The sequence below is a fragment of the Argiope bruennichi genome, chromosome 9, assembly GCF_947563725.1.
Source record: "Argiope bruennichi chromosome 9, qqArgBrue1.1, whole genome shotgun sequence".
Classification (NCBI taxonomy): Eukaryota; Metazoa; Arthropoda; class Arachnida; order Araneae; family Araneidae; genus Argiope; species Argiope bruennichi.
This window is the reverse complement of record NC_079159.1, coordinates 17,838,276-17,861,495: the sequence shown is the minus strand read 5'-3', so window position 1 is coordinate 17,861,495 and position 23,220 is coordinate 17,838,276. Positions and strand designations below refer to the sequence as shown.

The 23,220-nt window shown below is 24.7% G+C and overlaps 1 protein-coding gene across 1 annotated transcript; it reads right to left on the bottom strand.

Moving 5' to 3' along the window:
- Nucleotides 1-3,262: 3,262 nt before the first annotated feature.
- LOC129984050 (CDK5RAP1-like protein) lies at nucleotides 3,263-22,811 on the bottom strand. The gene is made up of 12 exons (XM_056093814.1): nucleotides 22,435-22,811; nucleotides 22,244-22,347; nucleotides 20,220-20,358; nucleotides 18,993-19,121; nucleotides 16,891-16,972; nucleotides 15,251-15,371; nucleotides 12,324-12,545; nucleotides 10,561-10,714; nucleotides 8,241-8,371; nucleotides 7,552-7,701; nucleotides 5,685-5,825; nucleotides 3,263-3,415 (listed from the first exon to the last, which is right to left on the bottom strand). Exons 1-12 carry the CDS (start codon nucleotides 22,682-22,684, stop codon nucleotides 3,311-3,313), a joined length of 1,728 nt encoding a protein of 575 aa, XP_055949789.1. The 5' UTR covers nucleotides 22,685-22,811; the 3' UTR covers nucleotides 3,263-3,310.
- Nucleotides 22,812-23,220: the final 409 nt, after the last annotated feature.

Below are 23,220 nucleotides of genomic sequence, written 5' to 3'. Positions count from 1 at the left end.
TGAATTTCTATAGACTTTAAACATAATATAATACAAAAGTATGTCATGTTGTGGTAACAACATTTTATTGTTCAGTTTTTGTTCATCCAGATATTCTATTTAAAAATAATTAATTAATTTACATATCATAATGTGCATATATTCATTATTTTTATTCAAGATTTAGATTTTTATTCAAGATACAGATAGTATTCTGTCTATCAATGCTAACATGTGTATTTCATTATTAACATTTTATTCAATAATTGATTTAAAGGAAAATTTTTCCGCTGTATATTTTAAAACTGTATTTTTTGATAAAAATATTTTCCCTACTAGATTAAATTATTTATTAAAACTTTGTCTTTTTTAAAAAAAATGTTGACTATATATATATATATATATATGTGCAAATGAATTTTTTTAGCATGTAAATGAATGATAATTTTTGAGAATTTACATCAATAAAAAGCATTATTTGCTGATAGTTGTTTCAACATGTTATCAAGAGAGTATTATAATTATAAAAGTTATGCAATTTTAGAACATTTTGATTTTATAGTAAATATACCATACAACTATTCAATTGTGATTTGAGAAGCAGAATTTCATTTTAAATTTATAGAAAATGGATGATTGGTTTTGAGAAATGATAATTTTTGAGGTAATTATGTATATATATTTATAAAACTTCTCCTCTGGTTTGTTTTTATTCAAAATTGTGCCTATTTAATTATCTATTAACATCATCATTTCTAGAATAATTAGACTCTTCTATTTATAAAGTATACACATATTTGTTAATAATAAGAATTTGATTTGTTTCTCAATTAACAGCTTTAATTGGCAATCATATGCAATAAGTAGTTGAATCAGAAAGTAGTAAAATATCATTAAAAATTTTTTAATACCATAGAAAAAAAAGCCGTGGTATTAATAATTAAACTACTATTACAACTATTGAATAGAAAACTTAAAACCAAAAAGTAATAACTGTTCAAATAATCATATTCTTTTGAGATTTCATTCATTGTGATAATTATTCTGAATAAATCTGATTTCATAATAGCACTAGTCAGCAGTTTATCTGATACCATGAATTATATACTGGGTCATTCAGAGGAATATAAAAATTATGGAATAATAAATATCGGCCCTTTGAAAACATTACATCAACAAGTAACTACCAGTGTTTTCTTCACCTTTATTGACAAGAATCAACATATTACTGGCCATACATATTAATAGATAGCATTAAACATACTCAAATTCTAAAATCAGTTTATTGAAAAAGACTTAGAATTGATTAGTATCCAATTTTTATCTTTGTTTATAATCAAATTTATAATTCATAATGCTGTTTGACCAACAAATGCTTTGGTGAGGCTTTCTGTTTCTACTATCAGTACATTCTATTTTGTAAAATTTCATTTTTGCTTTTTTTATATATATTGTTACGAATCCTTGATGTGGGTTCCATAGTAGATCCCAGAGCTTGGCGACAAAATAGATTATACCCGAAACATCGAGAATTTTCCCGATCCTTCCAGTAGGAACCGAGTTACGCCTCGAACGTTCCTGATTGGTTGAGAGGCTTCTAGCCCCGCCTCCTGATGCCTATAAAAGGAAGCAATCCTGCCGCTGCCGAGTAGTGGTGAACGGGTGGAGAATTGAGTCATGGACCAGTGGAGTCGGAAGCGACGGTGAAGAACTCGTCTTCCAGGGACTAGCGGAGCAGCGACGGAGTAGAGCTGCTGTGTATACTGTTGCATGCTGCACGTCTCGGCTGAAGCTAATCGTCTTCTGTGCTGCATATAGTTGTCGTCTTTGTGCTGTCCTGTGTGTCTCCGTGTAAATAAACGTCGTTGTTTTATTTTCTACTGCCACCTGGTGATTGAGCGTTCTTCACACCATATAACCCCCACTATCCAAACGAACCCCGGGAAAATTCGTAACAATATATATATATTGAATTTTATATTTTTATTGTATAATAAAAAGCACTTTTATGTATATGCTATCTGAAATAGCTAAAACATAGAAGTAATAAAATATGAATATGTTTGGGAGGCAGAAGAATATCATAATGTGTCATGTTAAATATGATCATGATTGAAATCCTTGTTGTATTGAAATGAAAAAGAAAAAAGAATGCCAAATTTGAATTTATGTATGTTAGTTTTGCTTAAATGTTTTACAAGAAAAATTATATCCATGGAACCATAAAGTTAAAATCATACTTTTCATTTAAGTTCGTTGTTAGAAATAATTATTTATAGCTTGTTTTAATAAGTATTTTGTTTTCAAAAATAAAAATACAAAAAATATTTTTCCTTATCACTTAATTTCACTGTAACTTTAATTTCTGATTTGTGCAGGCTGTTACCAAACCAAATTCCTTTTGGAAACTATATAAGTTTAAAATATTTTCTAATGGTCTCTCCCCTTTTCCTAGTCAGTATGCTGCACTGTCCTCGTCATGGTTTTTAACAAAGAAATCTTGACAAAAGATTACTCCAAATCATTTAAAAAAATTTTCTCTTAAAATAACTTTTTTAAGTCAAATAATTTGATTATAATATATATATATAATGTTTATAAATTCATGAGGCAAATTTTAAAGCTAAGTTAAGCATAAAGAAATAAATCATCTTTGCAACAGATAATGAAGTTCTAAACATGATCTTAAGGGCCTCTTTGTGAATGAATTAAGTAAAAGCAAAAGATACATTAGATTAATGTATAATGCAGATTTAATAAAATGTAAAGTCACAACAGCCAAACAGCAAACTTGTACAAAAAATGCAAAGCTCATTTCATTTCAAATGTTTGTTGTTTATAGAGCATCCTATTTGCCATCATAATATGTTTTTTACATACGATCTACATGTTATTCATGTAGCTGGGGTTGTTTTATTTTCATAAATTCATATTCCACTAAATCAGTGTTGTACATTCTATCTAGTTTATCCTTTTCTTTTATTTAATTTATTTATAAAGAGCGCCCTTTTATACTTTTCGCTCGAGATCCCATAATTTGTATATGTATGCTTCAAAATTCATTCCATGATTGTAGAAACACTTTATGGTGAATTTAATGGGGAAAAAATGAGAAATGGTAAAATAAAAAATTAATTAAGTAATTAGAAAGAAGTTTAATATAAGAAATAATAATGTTCACAATTAATTTATTCAAATGGAATTTGAAACATTTTTGATATCTAAAAGAGAACATTAACAATTGTAAGAATGATACTTTTATTGACAATGTACTTTTCAATAATAATAGTAATAATGCAAATTTGAATTAAAAAACTTTTATTTACATTAGCTATATGTACAGTGATTTTTCTTCAGAGTGTTTCTTGTAAAATTCTTGAAGAGTTGTATGATATAATGCTTTACCTTTAAGAACCTGAGATGTACAGTCAGTAATCTGAAATTCAAGAATTAAAAAAAAATGTACACTAAATTAGTATATTCATTACATTCTAATTATGTAAAAAAGTAATATAGTATATTCATAGCATGAAAATGTTATGCATATTATGTTGTGGACTCTTTTGTATAGAAAATAACTGATATTGTAATTATTTTTCTTAAATGCATTTAATATTAAAAAAATGGTCATATTTAATATAAAAAAATGGTCATATAAGATTAATAAACAAAAACATCATTGTTTTGATCAGGTAAAATATGTTTCTTAAAAGTGAGATTTTTGATAAAATATCAGTAAAATTATTAAATAATGGGATTTCTTTTTATATATAAGAAATGAATTTCATTTATATAATGAGCAAGAAATTCATATTCCCTGAAATTAACCAAGTTTAATTTCATTTAGTATTTTAATGACAAAATTTGAATATGAATTCAAAATTGGATCCAAGTTTTACACCCAATGATTATATTTTACTATTAAGTAATCTAATGTTACAGGGGTATCTGAGATTGAAGAATTCTTTTTAAGCCTCAAATTATTCCTTACTTTTTTACATACTTTTTTGCTTAAGATACAAAAAAATTTCAATCAAATTATACAAAACTTATGATTATGTGATAATAAGACAGTAGTATTATATTAAAATTCATTTATATTCATGAAAGGCATTCAGGTATTACATTAATTTGTTAAAGAAATATGAGCACTTGTAATAAATAATATTTAACTGCACATAATCATGCCATTAATAATTTTATAGTCAGAAATGTAGGGCAATTTATATAAAAATTTCAGTTGGATACTATTAAGATTAAGAAATTAATGGCTTTCTAAAAGAAGCTAAATGATGAGAGAATTTTTCATATAATGATATATTTTAAATATGAATCTTCGAGATGCCAGAGCAAATTATATAAAAGTTTAAAATATGATTTAATACCCTTTTATGCTTAAAGATATAATTTAGGTATTATTCATTCATAAATATAACATTAATTCCATTATTTGAGAAGGAGTGTAATTGTAAAATTATATAATTTGCATACTGTAGAATTAAAAACTCTGTGTATTTATGTACTGCAAATGCATCAATTAATTTGAAATAATGCCACTTTTTGTTATAGTTCAACTATTTGTAATGATACAGGAGAAATGCATTCTATTCTAGAGAAAAAATTAAAAAAAAATCTCTTAAGCTGTGTGTCATTGATGTAGAGCATTGTTGTCTAGCTGAAAGTCAATGTTTCTATCATATTTGTATTTGTCTGTTCAGTGTCCAGATCTTAGTCTTTCAAAATACCTATGGGATAAATTGGAAAGTTGAATTCAACTTACACCTTGCATAAGTGAAAAACTTATCAGTTTAGTTTTACAAAAATAACATGCAACTGTTACAGAAACATTCCAAAAACTAGTGGATAGACTTCTTCGTGCAGTAGCAGCCATCATTGCATTCCTATGTAGTCCCAATTCTTATAAGTAATTGAGGAATATGAGGGATAAGCAAAACAAAAAGGTGTTTCAATGCCTTTCTACATAATCCTTTTTCTGAATCTTTTTTTAAATAGTATATATCAAATTAAACAGTGTTACAGTTCTAATAATGTGAATAATGAAATAAAATTTACTGTTTTTATGATACATAACGATAGAAATTTGCTTTATGCACTTAATATAAAAGGGCACAGTAGTATTTAGCATATTTTGAACTTTTTTTTATAATACAACTATTTGAAATTTCAAGATTAAGAAATATCAATTTGAGAAAAATCCTTTATATCGATCCAAATATATCTATTTTTTATAAAAATTATTTATATGTACTTTTTATGCATGTATATAAATGTACACTATAAATACAACCATAAATGAAAGTTGTAAATCAATATTAGTTTTCTGTGAAACGGAATAAGCCCAAATCATTTTCTGAATAATCAGTTTCCAATCAATTTCTTAAATGCATTTGTGGTCAAATCTTCACTTAAAATGTAAGCGAATTCAAACATATTTTTTTTATGGTCGAAATTCAAGGGCAGTTTGTAAAATCTTTCTTGAGAAACAAAAAGATGTGTAAATCCAAAAGCGCTTACATAATTTTCATCACAAAGTATAAAGATAGGGTAGATAATATTACCAAAACAATGGCAAATATTGGCTGTAGTCTGTATGCAGTATTAAAAACATTTTTTTTTTATTTAGTTGCATATAACATTTAATTTTAGATTGAAAAATAAAAATGAAACTTCAATAGCTATGTTACCTGTACAACTATATAATCTCCAGGGCATGGTAAACGGTAGTTTGTAGAATTTTCCTCAATTGGTAATGGCAATTGAGGATAAATAATTTTGGTGTTCCAATCATTTCTTCCAGACCAATCTAATTCTGAACGTTTGCTAGGCTGTAAAAAAGAAATATGAGTCGGATAATCTGCTTAAAAAATACATCTTCAAAATCAAAGTTACAGATACTCTTCAATGAATGTTTAACTATCCAATAAGGAACAAACATAATGGATTCACTGAAAATTTTGTGAGTTCAATTTATAGACTTGAAATATGAGGCCTAATTTTAAAAAGTTACACAATAAATTTAAATAATTACATAGATGTAATCATTGTCATTAAGATTTGAAACTTATGAAGTATCAAAATCTCAAGTTTAAAATTTCTTTTGATTATATTTTGATAATTTGACCAATTACAAATAAATTGGATGTTTTTATTAAATTCTGATAATGAAAGGCTTTAAGAACTTCTGTTCAAGGATTATATCCTCTTAACACTTTGCAGTATAGTGTTCCATTACAAGGAACACCTAACTTCGCTCACTTCTAAAATTGTTAAAATCAATTATAAATAGAAAAAAGGAGTTTAAGTTTAGGATTCATTTTTAACTTTCTTTTTTAATAATGGATGATAGTTTAAATCAACTACATCCATGATTTCCAGTTATAGAGCGCTATGTAAAAGTCCACGTTTTCAGAGAATTTTGTTAATTTTATTGGCTAATAAAAAATTTTTCAACATTACTTTGTTGACTGTATTTTAAATTATTTAATCTATATATTTTTAAATTTTTAAAAGTGAAAACATACGTGTAATCAATGAATAAAATTTGGTGTTCCATCAGCTGGAACAACGTGCCGATCTTGTTATATGGTGGGATGCTATGATGGAAAAATACCACCTGTGCCTTCAGTTTCTTTTCAGTGCAAAATGAACTCGTTTTGTGGAATATTTTTTCAAAGGGGTTAACATTCTTGGAAATGACCAACCCTTACTCAAAATCTCTATAGAGTTTAGTTTTTTTTTTTTTTTTAAATTTTATCAGTGTTTTTGGTCATCTTAGTATGGAGATTTTCGCTCTTTATTTTGAGCTTCGTTAACATTCGTTACATATAATTGTGTATATATATATATATTCAACTTATTTTTTATTTTAAATATAATTGTAGCTATTTTATTGTAAATTAATTGTCTCGAAAATTTAAATTGTAATGAAGTAAATTATAAGTAATTGTATTGAAAAGATCATCTGAATTTCAAAATAAAAAAAAAGTTTCAAGTATTGTCCTCGAATAGCAAATTTGAACATGCCTCCTTATGGTGCATCTTGGATCACACTACATTTGCTACACATATAAAGTATTATTTTTTTTTATTGAAATGCAAGCGATTTTACTAATTTTCACACTTTACTGCTATGTTCTCTTAGTTGCATTTTTTAGAGCTCTAGTAGCGCAGTATTTCAGCTGATGGAACACCCACAATATCAAAACGATGAGTATAATGTTCACAAAATTTAACCTATGTACTTCTTCAGGCCTTAAAAGGTTACCTACAATTTTTTTTTGTTTGAATTTAAAATTTAAAAGTTAGTGTGCCATTAGGTATTAAGTAAAATATTTTGCAAACTGCAATTCACATACATTGTACAGATAGTGAATTCTATACATCTTCAGATAAGGCATTAAATTACAGTACAGAATAAAATAAATTTCAAACTTTAAGATTATTTTTGAAATTGTTTGAAGTACATATCAAATATATATAGTATTTTAATTGAAATCAAGTAAGGCACAATAGAATTGCCAAAAGTTAACAGCAAATGAAAAATGAACTTACACCTAATACTTGCACTAAATGGTAGTGTCCTATTTCTTTTTTGTGTAGCTCTAAAGAACATTCTCTGAAAACAGCATATGCTTCATCTGCTCTTCTTTTCTTTACTTCTTCTGGTACATTATCTTCTAGTTTACGATGTGCTTGTGTTTTCTGTACAATAATTTTAATGTAATATCACAAAAAAACAAAAACAAATATGGATAAAAAAGCACAAAGATAACATTTTTATTTTCTGAAGAAAAGCATGTAAAAATTACAAAGTGCTAATTTATTCATATTTCTTTCTTATATATAAATATATTTTGTATTAAAAGAAATATATGTACCTATCTTATATACCTATTAAGCAATCCCATCTGAAATAGTGTTACATCTGAATAGTGTTAATATATTCAATACAAATCATAATACAATATAGGATTGATACAAGTGTAAGCAATTTTTACATTTTATGATTATATAACTTGATACTGGGAAGTAAATACTGAAACTAAAAATCTAATAAATTTATAATGGTAATTAAGTTTAGTGTATTTTGTATTAACAGCCAATTAAAAATTGAATATATATATATATATGTATCTAAAAATGGTATAAAAAGCTTTGTTCATTCGTGCAGGAATTATATAGAATGATATTAAAGAAAAAGATAAATTGAGAAGAAAAATTTACAGTTAAAGTAAATATACCTGCCGCATGCTATATGGGAAAATGTAGGCAAACTCATATTTCACAATATTCATTAGAGAAAGTGTATCTTGATGAGCTTCTTCGGTTTCACCACAGAAACCACATATAAAATCAGATGTCAAAGCAACACCTATAAAACAATAATATATTATGTTTATGAAGATTTAATATATATAACTAATAAGCTTGTTTTTTAATAATTTTAGCAACAACAAAAGGAAAGTTGGTTGTTTTTTTTAATCACCTGTCCTTATTTTTCAGTTGATAGTGCATGAATTAAGTACAAAATAAATTTCATCTTTAAAAATTACAATTTCATAAATAAGAGATATCAACAAAAAAATTCCTCAAGAACAAAGTATATTTTAACATTATATGACTAATCAATATTAAATATGAAGCAAACAAATATTTCTTTAAGTTCTTGTGAATTTCTGAATTTAAAAGGATAAAATAAGATAAGCAGAATTGAAGTCTGGGAAGAGATTATAATGTCATTTACTGGTAATAAATTTGATTAGCAGAATATATACAATACTTTTGCTTCAAAAACAGAGAATCTTATTGAGAGAAAAAAATTATTAACTTATGATAAATAATTATAAATAAAAACACTTGACATTTATTCCACAAATATTTTCAAACCTTAAATTTGCAACCAGAAACAACAAATAAAGTTATGAGGACAGCCATACTTCATTAGCAATTCAAAAATATAAAAGAACCTCATTCAACTTTTTTTTTTTTTTGTCATTATTGTCATTGCTGCTTAAGATTAATTTCTCACTTTTAAGAGACATAACTAAAGTTAGGAGTTTTTAAAGTGAGATATTAACTTAATATAAAACATGTAGAGATAATTTTAAGTTTGAAAAATATAGGTGGCATATGTATGGCAAAACAATTTCTAAATTTCCAAGTCATATTAATGGGAAAACATTAAACTCTCCAGAGATGTAATATATATAACTCTTGCACTTTATGGACATTTGATAAAATCAAAAATTCAAACTTAGTTTTTATCAAACAGCATACAAAGATGAGAATCACAATCCTGAGACATTTTAATGTCTATTACCAGAAAATCACTTGCTTTTTTAAACTGTGGTTCATATTATTACCATTCAAAAACTTATTGCCTATACACAAGTTTAAAAATGTAATGTTTAGTCTTTATTCTCACTAGTTTGATATTTAATACACATTTGCAATTCTTATAAAATTTTATCCATCTAGCCTGTTTTGCATTTAGAGCTATCATGTTCACATGATGCACACAGATAATTTTCTGTGTATGGATTTCACTCAAAATTTGACAAAAATCTACAATTTTACTGTAAACCTCATTTGCCAAATTCAATCTTCTTGCTGATTGCATTTTTGAGTAATGTTGTTCTCAGACAGATTTATTTTGAATAATGGTAGTTACAAATTCTGGAAGGTCATTGAAAACAAATTTCCTGATGATTATTTTCTGATTGTATTAATCATATTCGTGGCAAAAAAAAAGATGAAGGAAAGTCCTACTTTTAAATTAATAAAACAATTTGTTAATATTGCCGCATTGAAATGAGGCAGTCAACCCACCATGGCCGAATGGTCATTGCACTGGTCTCTAAATCAAGAGATCGCAAGTTCGAATCCTGCTAGAGACAATGCGATTCACAGTTTATGTAAATATTTAATTCCTTGATTTTATGTTTTCCTTCACTTCCAGAAGATTCCAGACATTTCTTTAGTTTACCAGATAAGTGTTCTGCACTTTTCTTACTGTCTCCAGAAAAGTATTCTGGAACTTTCCCTGCTAGTATAAAAGCAGATCTGTCAGTCACTGTGTTCTGAGTTCAGAGTTGAGTTAATAAATTGGTTTAGCTCTACTTCTTGTGTGTGTCATTGAGTTCCACACTAGAGTACCTACGTGATAATATATTTCTTTCAATTTTTTTTTAACCAAATAAATCTTACTTTCAAGTTATACCTCAATAACAATGTTGATTTCATTTTTATCGAAATATAAAGCATTGTTTAACATATATAAAAACTGTTTTTTTAAAAATCACCATGCATTTCTTTTTTTCTGTAGCAAATAAGAAATTAACTTGAAAAAAATAAGCATTAATTTTTTGATAACAGCATCCCTTAAGTTTATTTTGAAATATCTGTATCTCACATGTATCTTTATTTAACTACACCATTGATCTGGATACTATTTTAAATATTTTTGAAGTTATATAGTGATTTACAAATAGGTTAATTCTATTGAAGGCAGGTGAAATAAAATAAATATATAATACATCTTTAAAGAGAAATCTTACTTACCTGGCACTATTTCTCGGATATGGTTAACTAATTCAAGATATGCTTCTCTAGTGTATCCTCTTCTCATTTTCTCAAGAATTTCACTATTGCCACTCTGGGCAGGTAGATGTAACAATTTACAAATGTTAGGTTTTTCATTTATCACATGAAGGACCTGCAAATATAGGTTTCAAAATTATATATGTATAATATACAGAATTTTAAATTTTCCATACCTTTAAAATTTAGCTTTCTAGTTTTTCTTTAGAAAAATCATACCATGTTATCCTTATATATATATAATATAATTAAATAATAATAATATATTTAAATATATTAATATAATTAATATTATTAAATATATTAATATTATTATATATATTAATATTATTATATATATTAATATAATTAAATTAATATAATTTAAAAAATTGTAAGCATGTTAAATTTAAAATGTATAGAAATATTTGCTTAAAATAATCTCAGGCATAATCGAAATATGTTCACATAAAAACTATTGTCATGCAATATAACAATATTTATAATTTTTATATTCATTAAAATGTATTTTATTTCATTGGATAATGGTTGGATATATTCCTGGATTTATGACAGTTGTCTCTGATTAATTGAAAATCTAATTTGCATGTAAGTGAAATAAATAACATAACTGATTTAGAATGTTACATTAAATTAAAACAAAATTCTAAGATTTGAATTTTTTCAAAATTATTATTATTGCTAGAAAAATCCCCCACCCCAACTTAGTAGTATTAACAGCCTATGTTCTTTGTTATAAAGATTCATAAAACTGTGATCTCCTGTAAATGAATTCTATAACTTAATCAAAGAGAAGAAATATTTATTTTATCAGTGATACTATCATATGGTCACAACTAAAATAATGCATTCCGACTACCCTAAATATTTCCATAAGAGCATTTTTAGTATTTTCTGACAAAAATCCTCCATGGAAACTATTTTAATGATCAGTGGATTTCAATGGCATGATATCTACAAATAATTTGAAAAATGACCAAAAAAGGGGGACAAATTTACAGAAAAATTCTCTTCAACTATTTTTATTTATAGTAGAAGATCTACTTATATAATTATGACTTGATTAAAAGTAGATTTACAATCTTACAAATTTTTGTTATTTACCTTTTACAGAGGAGGTGGTAATAATCATTTTTATGTATTTGGTAATACTCTTTTTCATTATTATTATTTGTAACTGAAATTTTTTAAGAGTAATTTAAAATTAAAAAAGACAAACAAAAAAGAATTTTCTACATATATAAAATATTTTCTTTTTCCCGTTTTATTCAATAAATATCCCACTCCAATATCAATTCAGTATTATATAAATAACTTTTCAGGAAAGAATACCAATTTTGCACAACTACAAAGCATTTATCTTTACAGAAGAATTTATTATTCAGAGAAAAATCACTTTTTAATATTTAAATGACAATTTTTACTAAGGTTGTAAACAAAATTTATTTTTAAAATCAATTTTAAAATATTACAACCCATAAATAATAGCAGCACATCCATGTGTGGCGAATTATTCAACGTATAAAAAGAAAAAAAAATATTTGTTTAAATACATTGAAAGTAATATATCAAGTGGAATGTATACAATATATTAAGTGCCGGTTCAATGTATCTACAAATGATTGACAGAATTTTGAAAAATATACTTCAAACATATTCTAGATAAAGATATAACTATTTATAAAACTATATTTAATAAATTCTTTGAAAAATATATTTCTTACATCATCAGGAAAGTCTTTTGGATGTGGAGATGTAAATCTTATTCTGATTTCAGGATTAACATCAGACACTTTATCTAACAAATCTGCAAATAAAAGACCACCTTTCTTTGTTTTATAAATTGTCTTAAATCCAGAACTAAGAATAATTTTTGATTCAACTCCAGCTGTTCGATCTCTATAACTATTTACATTTTGGCCTAATAAAGTGATTTCTTTCACTCCCTGAAAGAAAAAAAAAAAGAAAAAAACATAAGCCAATAAACATTGAATTTATATTAAATTTACATTAATTTTTTTCTCACAGATTCATATTAATTGTTGATAATATAAATGGAGTACAAAATTTGATGGTGAACAGATTAGAACATTAATCTAATCTCTTGTCAAAATTTAATTTCTAGTTTGAAATATTTTATAAAATTTATTAGCTAAATTTGAAAACACTTAGAAAATTTGTATTTATTTCTATGTTTGTTAGTTTTTTGTGGAAAAAATTATGATAAGTAATAAAGCTCCCATAAAAAAGCCCAGAATCAGCGACATTCATTTAAAAAAAATTTAGATTAAATATTCAACAGAAGTAAAATATAAGTGAAGTTCATTTCTAACAATATACTTTAAATTTTTTTGGCAAAATTTTCATATTTACTTACTAGGCAGAGAAAATTGTTTCTATCAAGAAAAGTTTTTGAGGAATGCAATTGAAAGTTTTTTTTTTTTTTTTAAATTAATATGCATGTGTATGTATATAATTATACTTAAATTATTTTGACTTCGAGTACTCACTCCACTGAGTTATGCTTTAATGAAAGTTTTCCTAAAAATGTTGCATTGATTAATTATATCACAATAAGAGAAATGGGATGTTATTCTTCAATATCATATATTGAAGAATAACATCCCATTTTCATTCAATATATGCAAGAGAGAAAGAATATTAAAATGAACTGCTACTTAATGAAATCGTTTTTTTTTTTTTTTTTTGTAGATTTTCTTCTTATTATCCTACATTACAGATGCATACAGTAAGACACTATTTATATATTTCTCTTTTATATGTCATTTGATCCCAGTTGTAATTTATTTTTAATAATTGTAATGATAAATTATTTTGTTTGTACAATGTAGAGTTTCAGTTATATTGAGGTTTTATTTTTTTTAAGTAGATTTTTTTATTCATTTTATTTATTTATTTATTTTGCCTTCATCATTATTTTTCCATTCTAATTAAATAGATAACCTATATCATTACTAGAATATATCAAAACTAATGAATGCCTAACTGTCTAATGTTAATTTAAGTGATGATGAAGAAGAATGCAAAGAAGGTTTCTGCTTTTATGTCAAAATGAAGGATTCTTCAAATTGCCTTCAAATTTGAAATCTTCAACTGAATGAACTGTTGTTTACTAAACACTAATGAAAGAAGAAGAAAAAAGCCTTTATTGAACTTAATTTGATATATATGCCATACTTAATAGTCACAGATATTCAGAATAGAGGATTATTGGAATTTTTTTAATTATTATTATTAAACAGCTAATACAAAAGGATATCCAACACAGAATGCATATAAATTGTAACAAATACAAAATGTATAATCTGTAATCAAGATTTGTAATAATGGTATGATTTTGTTTAGTTTTTAATTAATGTTTAAATTTAAAATATTATTATCTTTAATAGTATGTAATAATATGTTAATAACATCTTTAAAAAAAACCTTACAATTAATACTCTAAAATGAATTTTTATTTGTAGCATTAAATTTGTAATAACCAAAATTGTTTTTTTAAGATTTCAGTTACAGAGCTTTTCATTCATAAATCATTTTATATCAATTAATTGAAAATCATAAAAATAATGTTTTACTTTAAAAAAGCATAAATTAAATGAAACATTATTATAGGCAGATAAAATGAAAAATACACAATCCCCAACAAGATCTAAATGAACATTTTGCAGTTCCATTAAATGAATTCATCTTCTTTAAAAACAACATTGTTTATTTTAAGGGACAAAAATTTTATTCAGAAATGTCTTTCTTTATAAATATTTTATTTTATATTTTTTTATATTTTATACCACTTGATCAGATTTATAGTATAACCAGAATATAAAATCTGCATCATCCATAAGAATGCAAAACTGCAGCAGCTCCATCTCTTTTTAGTGTATAAATATTATCATTAAATTTTGCATGCAATATTTAAATTAACAAACAATTTAATGTACTTTCCCTTCAAGAGCTCAATCTTTATGGAAACAATGGGAAAATGACATGATTTAATTAGAGAGATTTGAATAGATTTACATGATTTGATTAGATTAGATAAATTTTTTTAAACCCTGTTAACTAAATCATTACTGTTTGCCTATTTTTGTGTATGCACATTAACAAAGTTGGCTAGTGATACTCTTCCACAAAACACTTAGTGAATGAAAGAGGATGCAATTAATAATGTTAGAGAATTTTAAAATGTATTTTAAGCATTTTTCCCAGAACAGAAAGTTTTTTTTTCCCCCAACCTTAAAATAGAAAATAAATTTTTAAAAAAGATGCAAGATAAATGAAAATTCAGCATAAATATGTGATAAAATTTCAGCATTTCACTTTCATGATATTTTTTACTGTTCAACATGAAAGTCATGAATGCTCAAGATATTGTTTAACATCTGAGTATAGTTTCATAAATGAGAGTGAGAATTGCAGGAAATCACCGTTAAAAATTTTATTATTTTCTTAATCAAACTATTCAGAATTAATTTAAAAAGGTAAAAGTATAATCATGCAAAAATACATAATTGTATAATGCAGTAAAGTTACCCACCATTTAGTTACACAACATAAAATTTTAAAACTAAAATCAATATTTCAAATAAGAACAAAACTTGCATTAAAGGAATCAAAAAAGTATTTTAATTACTTGATCAGAAAGGTGCTTTACTTCATCTAAAATGGATGAAATTGGTCTGCTACGTTCTTTTCCTCTGGTAAATGGCACAATGCAATAGGAGCACATATTATCACAACCCCTCATTATAGATCTATGTAAAAAACATTTTTTTATCACCAATTAAAAAAATTACGAATTTAATTAGTTATTTTCAATCAATCTATCTTGTACCAACATCTTTTAAAAAAATAGATGCATGAAATATTTAAAGAATGAAAAAGCAATCAAGTTTAATAAAACAATGCATAGTTTTTATTAGTTAGTTTAACTATATATATACTTCATATCAACTTAAATAAATCTTAAATTGTAAACTAAATAACATTCTTAAGAAAATGCAATAAAAATGAATAATTTATGCTTTAACATAAGACCAAAGCAAAAGTAAGTAATTTTTATGAATCAGATTAAAGCTTATATCATAACTTTGGAAATCATTATTTAATTGAAATAAAAAGCATTATAATCTTTACATTTTTTTCCAACAAGGAATAGGCTTCTTCATTCTAGAATGAAATCCTGGTGATCTAGGACTAATTAAAATTTTATTAGTATTTTCAGCTGCTTTGCAGTTGTGGGATTATTCATTGAGAAAGCTGTCAAGAAGCTGTAATCAGTTGTAAAAGTAATAATTGATTGGTATAATATTAAATAGATAGACAGGTGAGATAGAATTTAACAGTCAAGTTCATTCAATTTCTGGGGAATATTTTTTAAAGACCAGTGGTCAGATATTATCACAGAAAAGAGTTTGTCATTTTCAGTTGATTTGTGCGAGATATAAATATCGTAATTCTTGATGCATTTTACCTATTTCCTGGTAATTTTTTTAGCTACAATATTTTTATCAATTTTCATTAAGTTATAGTGGATCTTTTTGATGAATAACAAACTGAAACCATAATCTTCTTTCTTAAGTACTTTAATGAAATGGTCTACTGTTGTATAGAATCTATTTTTCAATGTATATATAACTATCCCTAGCAAGAATGAAGCATTTCTCTCACTTAGAAAAATTGCCAAACAAATTTTGGAAAGACCAAACTTTTGTTGTCTCTATAGTTTGTATAGACCCTTACTTGTCAAGGTTTCTTTTTTTTCTTTTCTTTTTTTTTCTTTTTTTTTTTTTTTCCAAACAGGTAAAGTTGCTATACCGTTACAAATTGATTGATCTTTGATTTTTCTATAGCATTCTCAAGCTGTTCTGATTCAGTGATGATTCTAAGTAGATTTTCTTAGATCCATTAATAAATTCTTTAAAGCAGTATTGTGCTGTATATATCTTATTTGTTTCCAATCTAATTATCAGTTAATGCTCTGGGCAACTTTTGCTTTATGTTTCAATTTAAACTCGTAAAGCACACATTTTTCTTCATATTTTAACAAAGAAAGAATATTGAAAACAAAATTCTATAATATAAAGAATAAAATTCATAGTTTTAAGAGGAAGTCTAAAACTATTGTGAAAGTCTACAGATAGAAATATAGTAATTATTTAATTTTATTAAACCAAATATCTGCAAAGAATTAAAATTTCATGATATCCAGTCACATTTATAAGCAGCAATTAATACTTCATTTTAAAAAATTTGAAGTTATTTAAAACTTACATGAAAGCAGATTTAGACTCCTCATTAATTCTTACAGGCATAACATCTGCATATGTCTCATCTATAGACAGCATCACATTAACTGAAATAGAAATGTATCACAGCACTCATATTTTAAGCAACACGAAGAATTCTTTGAAAAAAATAAATGCTTAACTATTCTTTTCACAATATCAATATATTCAGAGGATATAACTAGTTGATGAACAACTTAACAAAATAATAAATATTATCATTCAAATATTTAGATTACTAGTTTTTAAATTAAAAAAATTAAATCTATCTTTCAAATAAAATTGTTAACAAAATAAAATTTACCTTTTAAAAATCCTATTTTGAAACTATGCTGCATGTTTCTATGCTGCTATGCTGCATAAACTATGCTGCATAATAATAATTTGATCACTATTTTAATGTTCGTCAAATAATGATAATATCTGAGGAAACACTCTGATTTCCAAATCATCATATAGCATGCTTACTTCTATATCAAAAAAGAAGGAAAGAAAAGAAGACATATGTCTAAGATTTCTTGCATACTATCATTGAATTATTTGGTTTTATTTCTAGGTTATCTTATTTGGATTGATTCTAATTAATTTGCCATTGGGGCAGCTCAAAATTAATATTATATCTTAGTGTATTTCTGCAGCACATTCTTTAAGGAACTGCATTTAGGAATTTAAATAATCAAAATTTCAATCCCTGAATCTGTAGAATAAAGAGAGTCAATTTTTCTAATTTGAATTTTTTTAAAAAAGGATTAACATTCAATTTTTACTTGAAGTACAATCTATTCTTCCGACATGCAGTCATAAGAGTTTTAAATTGATGTCAAACCCAGAATTCAACATTATTCACTATGGACCCCCTAATGAAGTATAATTCTTAAATACTACTTTTAAAATTTCAAAAATCAAATATTAATCCTACATAATAAGGTTTCTTCAGGTTTTAAACTATATATATATATTATTAATAGTTTTACCGGGATATTTAGTGAATAAGTATTATCTGATGTGTGATTAAAATCAGCCTTTCAAGACATATAGTAGAATTTTATTATCATTTTAATGTTTCACTGGGCTCATATATTTAAAAAGCAAAACCACTAAATTATTCTTAACACAATAACTAATTTGCCACAATCTATTCCAAGCCATTAAAGTAACTTTAAACCAAATAAATCTCGAATGTAAACAACATAGCAAATAATGCATTGCTGTTATTGCTTTATTTTTTTCAAATATAAACTTAAAAAACAATTATAAACTTTACTCTTTAACCCATTCTACTTCAGTGATTCCATTTGACATGATTGAAATAATTTGCTTTTAATAATCAGTAGATATAATCAGTAAAGCCATCATTTGCATTTATATAAAATTTATATGTTGCCTAGATGACATCATGATCTGGATGCAAATAGATAATGAATAAATAACTTTAATTAATTAACCCTGGTTGAATAAATAATGTTAAACAAGAAATCTCTATTACATTTATCCAAATATTTAATTTTTTTCCTAAAAAATAATAATTTGTTGAAAGTGAATGAAGTGATACTAATATTTGTTTTTATAATATATATATATATTTTATTAAAGATGGCTACTTTTCCATATGTCATAAAAATAAAAATAATTTACAATACTTTTAGAAATATATAACACTGAATGAAAAGAATATCAACAATCTTTTAATGATAAGTGCAGCAATAAAGATTAAATATTATTCTTGTAATAAGCACTTTTTTTATGTTGATACAATTTAAAACTTTTATTTTCATATAATTAGAAAACAAACAGCAATTAAAGAAGTTTGTACGCCGAATATAGAAAAATAATAACTTTGAGGCAAAATTTTCTTTGTTACTATCATTTCTATCTAAAATCATTCTTAATGCGAATTCAAACTAAAAAATTATTATTTAAATATTTATAAATTTGTATAAATGTACATTTATTATCAATATACTAAATTAAAAAAAAAGTCTAAAAAGTAAAATAATTATCTTATCACAAAAGATTCAAAATATGAATATTATTAAAGAAATAATTTTAGAAAAAGCAAATTAATATTCTTATAAAAACTTTACTCACCAGCTTTCTGACCCTCATCTGCTAATGATAATAAATTAGGAAGATCTTTATAACTATCAGGTCCTGCAACAATGTCAACAATTTTCTCTTTTTCTATTAATTCATGCCTCAATCTTTCTGCCATGCAACCTGGGGGGAAGGGTGGTATCAAGTCAGTGAATTTAATTTAAAAATATAACAAATCTAAAGAATAAAACTGAATTACATATAAATATAAAAAATAAAAAAATATTGAAATTAGTTTAAATTTATTTCATGATATAAAAATAACAGCATTTTGAAGATTTTTCAAAAAAATTTTCTACAAAAGTAACCAAATTGTGAAATGGAGAAGCAAGTTTGAAAAAGAGGTTCCTATTACACTCTATTTTGATGATAGCAAAAGAATTGAATATGCACTAGAAAAGGAGAAAGTGTATGAAAACTTAGAAAGTGCATACAACAAAGTCAATGAAAATTTTATAGAAGTTATTGAGTAATGTTCCTTTGTGTTAGTATAGGATGTTATGTAACTTCATTGTATGTGCATTAAATGTTTGTATAAGCAATAACAATGATAAATATAACTAAAGAAATAATGCTTTTTGTTTCCAACCATTCCAGGTTTTTCAAACTGTGAACTGAGTTCAAGAAGATCTTGAATGTATAAGAAACTTCCTACAGTTTGCAAAAATATGTTCAGGATTTAAAATATCATCAATATAATAAAAATATATTTTGTAAAATTATACTTAATATTTTCTACCTTACAAAATTTCTCTTAGGCCCATAAAATTCCTTTCATAAAGAACATGTATTGTTAATTAAAAAATTAAATGCACTAAGAAAAAGAATTGTTATCGATTATGTTTTTAAAAACTGTGTTCTGGCCTATTTGCAAGTAAATTAAATAATATTTCAAACAGTAAAAAAATTAGCATTTTAAAATAATTACTAGTAGTTTATGAAATAAATATCTTTTTAAAGCTTATAAATAAATACAATTATAAAACCCAGTATAGTTACATTACAGAAATATTATAAAAGTATTGTTTTTAAATGATATACTAGTTTTAAGGGACTTGAGATATTTCATATTTTCAGTTACAAAGAAATAATACATAAAAAAAAAAAACATTTTTTTCAATTTAATGAATTTTTGGAATAATTTGAATTAAATGAGTTCTTATAATTTTGCCAAAATTTACTCACCAAAGTGTAGCATGAAATTTTGAATTTGTTACTCACCTAACACTCCAATTTTTAATTTATGTTGTGAAATCCTGTCATGTTTCTTTTTTAGAGTTCTAAAATACTTTAACCTATTCCAGATCTTCTGTTCAGCTCCTTCACGAATTGCACATGTCATGATAAGGATGACATCAGTCTGAAAAATAAATATCTAAATTTAAAAACATTGATAATAGTTTATTAAATGCATTTAGAAATCTTATGTAAATATAAAACTGATAAGACTGCTTGAAGTGCAAAATTTTAAAAACAATATGATAAATAATTTGAAATTAACATAAACCCTTCATAGAACTAAAATCAGTATTTTTTTTTTTTTTTAAATCTAATGTACCAACAACAACTGAAAATTGCTAAGGCTAAAATTTTGAACAAACTTTTAATGTAGTTATGATTTTTTTTTCTGTTATTAATATAGTAATAGATGGTAAATGTTTTACAATTACATCACACAGATCAGTTTTTAGTATAATATTCTAAATCATTACAGTTAGAGACTTACTTCTATTTTCATGGACATTTTATTATTTCAAATAATTTACTAAAACAAATGCTTACTATATTGCACAATTACTTTTAATTTCATGGATACCTTATTATTTCAAGTAATTTACTAAATCAAGTGCTTACTATATTGCACAATGTCTATAAAATGATTAATGTTCCAAAAATTTATAATTTTCAATTAAGATTAAAAGCAAAATAACAAAAATAATAATTTTGATTTCAATAATTTAATTATATTTTATTAAAAATTCATTTTTTATTAAATTTTTTTTATTAAATTACAAAAAAACATGGATTGTGAAATAATGACACCTTGAATAAACTTAAAATTAATAATTTAAAGTTTTCACTTCCTAAGTATTTATTTTTCTAAAATAATTAAATTACCATCATTGAATATCAAAAAGCAATTTTATGCTACCTTATTAAAATTCCTTTTAATTTTTTTCAATTTAATGCATTTAAGTAAAAAAGATATTTTCGCTGTTCTTTTCTACATTAAAATTTAACAAGTAATATAAAATTTTAGTTACATGCATGACAAGTGAAATAGATATGCTTTGGCTGATATTATCTTAAAGACTTATTTATACTTACTTTTTAAACCACAATATGATAAATAGAACAAAAATATTTCTACTACTATATCCTGATCATTATTTACTTTTGCTATGACACCTCCACAAGTACTTGAATTAAATACATCTCAGATTTAAAAAAAAAAAAAAAAAAAAAAGATTGTGTTGCAACTGTATGAAAATTAATATTTAACTATGAAATTAATTTGATGCTTCATGTTTCATTCAAAAATTTGCACCTAATTTATTAGATTTATTCTACAGCACTAATAGTCCAAAATTTTTATTACTTTGAATTTAACATGTCTTTAGCTCTATACTTCTGACATTTTTTTTTTTTTTTTCAAACTTAATGCTACATGTTTATCTATTCTATGTAAAATTTTTAAATGATAAGCAAGGATTTATAAACATAATATATTAAATAAGGTTTTCAAACAAATCAATAATTTATTATCTAATGATGAAAAAAAATTTTAAATTCAATTTAAGGCATATTTAAATTTTTAAAGTAATCTGAAAAGTTTTGATTCACATCTGAATGGAATACATCTTACATTAGCAATTAAAATTTTAAATCTGTGAATACATACATTTCCAATTAATATCTTCATTAAAATTCGACTAGAAATATCAATTTTGAATGCTGCTGTGATGCAACATTTTATTACAGTTTTATAGATAAGTTTTTCCTAAGAAAAGGCTGCCAAATTAAGTCCTAAAATCTATAAATGCAACAATGAAAATAAATAATAATAAAAAAAGCTTATTGAAAAAATAACTATATGCTACAAGGGGGGGGGGACATTGATTATTTGCAATTATAGCTACAGCCAAAAGTTTAAAAATATATATATAAAGTAAATAAATAATCAGCAGTGATTTATAGCAAACATGTAATTTTAATACAAGCTAATTTCTGATACTTTAGCTTACTTGAGTTATGTCTTGAATAATTTCAAATCCAGCACTTTTAAGAATAGAGTTAATGATTTCTGTATCACTCACATTCATTTGACATCCATAAGTTTCTATGTAAACTAAAAGTATAAAATTAAATCGTTAAAATACAAAAATCACGACATAGAAATGAAATATAAATAAAATTATTATAGGAAAAAATTTACTTTTCCTCGAAGTATTATTTTCTGAAGAAATGTAAGGAGGATTATCAATATTTGTATCAATCAAACTCGGAATATTATTTTTATTTATAAAATCTGATAAAGATGGACCATTCGTAATTTTTTCTTTGAATTTTGTGGTATTATTCTCTGTATTCAGATTTGTCCGCGATGTACTTTTATGTAACAATCGAAAACAACTGTGTCTAGAACATTTTAAATATCTGCTCAACAGATAAGTGGTACGAAACATTATTAAATAATAAATAAATAGGAAAAATTACGATTTATTTTGAAAATCTTGTTCAACAACAAATAAAACTACTTCTTAAACTAGCGCACCAGCATGACTACATTTGTAAACATAACATTCGGAAGAGTAGAGTTGTAAAAAAATTGTCCAAAAGCAATTTTTATAAAAAACGGGTTTCATTCTAATGAAAGATAATTTCGACATCATTAGTGACAAATGAATCTTAATCCCAAACATTTACTTATCTCTATTTTAAGTATTCTAAAATAATTTCTAAGCAAGCAACTAGTGTATTCTTAAAAACGTTTTTAAGCAATTTTCATTGTCATGGTTTCGTCTATTTAAATTCAATGCACATTCCATAACACACACACACACACACACACACACACTGGCATAAAAAAAATTAAAAACTTTAAATCTTTTGCTTTGGAATGAATGGATTAAATTGTACAAACACTATCATTTATTAAAGTCTGTAAAAGTAATGGAGAATAATTTAAATATTTAATTTCAACATCCGTATTTAAAAATTA

Bases quoted from the DNA above. Each gene is read 5' to 3' on its own strand.
- LOC129984050 (XM_056093814.1), bottom strand. From the start codon at position 22,684: ATGTTTCGTACCACTTATCTGTTGAGCAGATATTTAAAATGTTCTAGA. The intron at 10,715-12,323 runs GTAAGAAATATA...CTATATTTGCAG, and splicing joins CAAAAGACTTTCCTGATGAT to GTCCTTCATGTGATAAATGA. The intron at 8,372-10,560 runs GTAAGTAAGATT...ATTGTTTTATAG, and splicing joins TATCCGAGAAATAGTGCCAG to GTGTTGCTTTGACATCTGAT.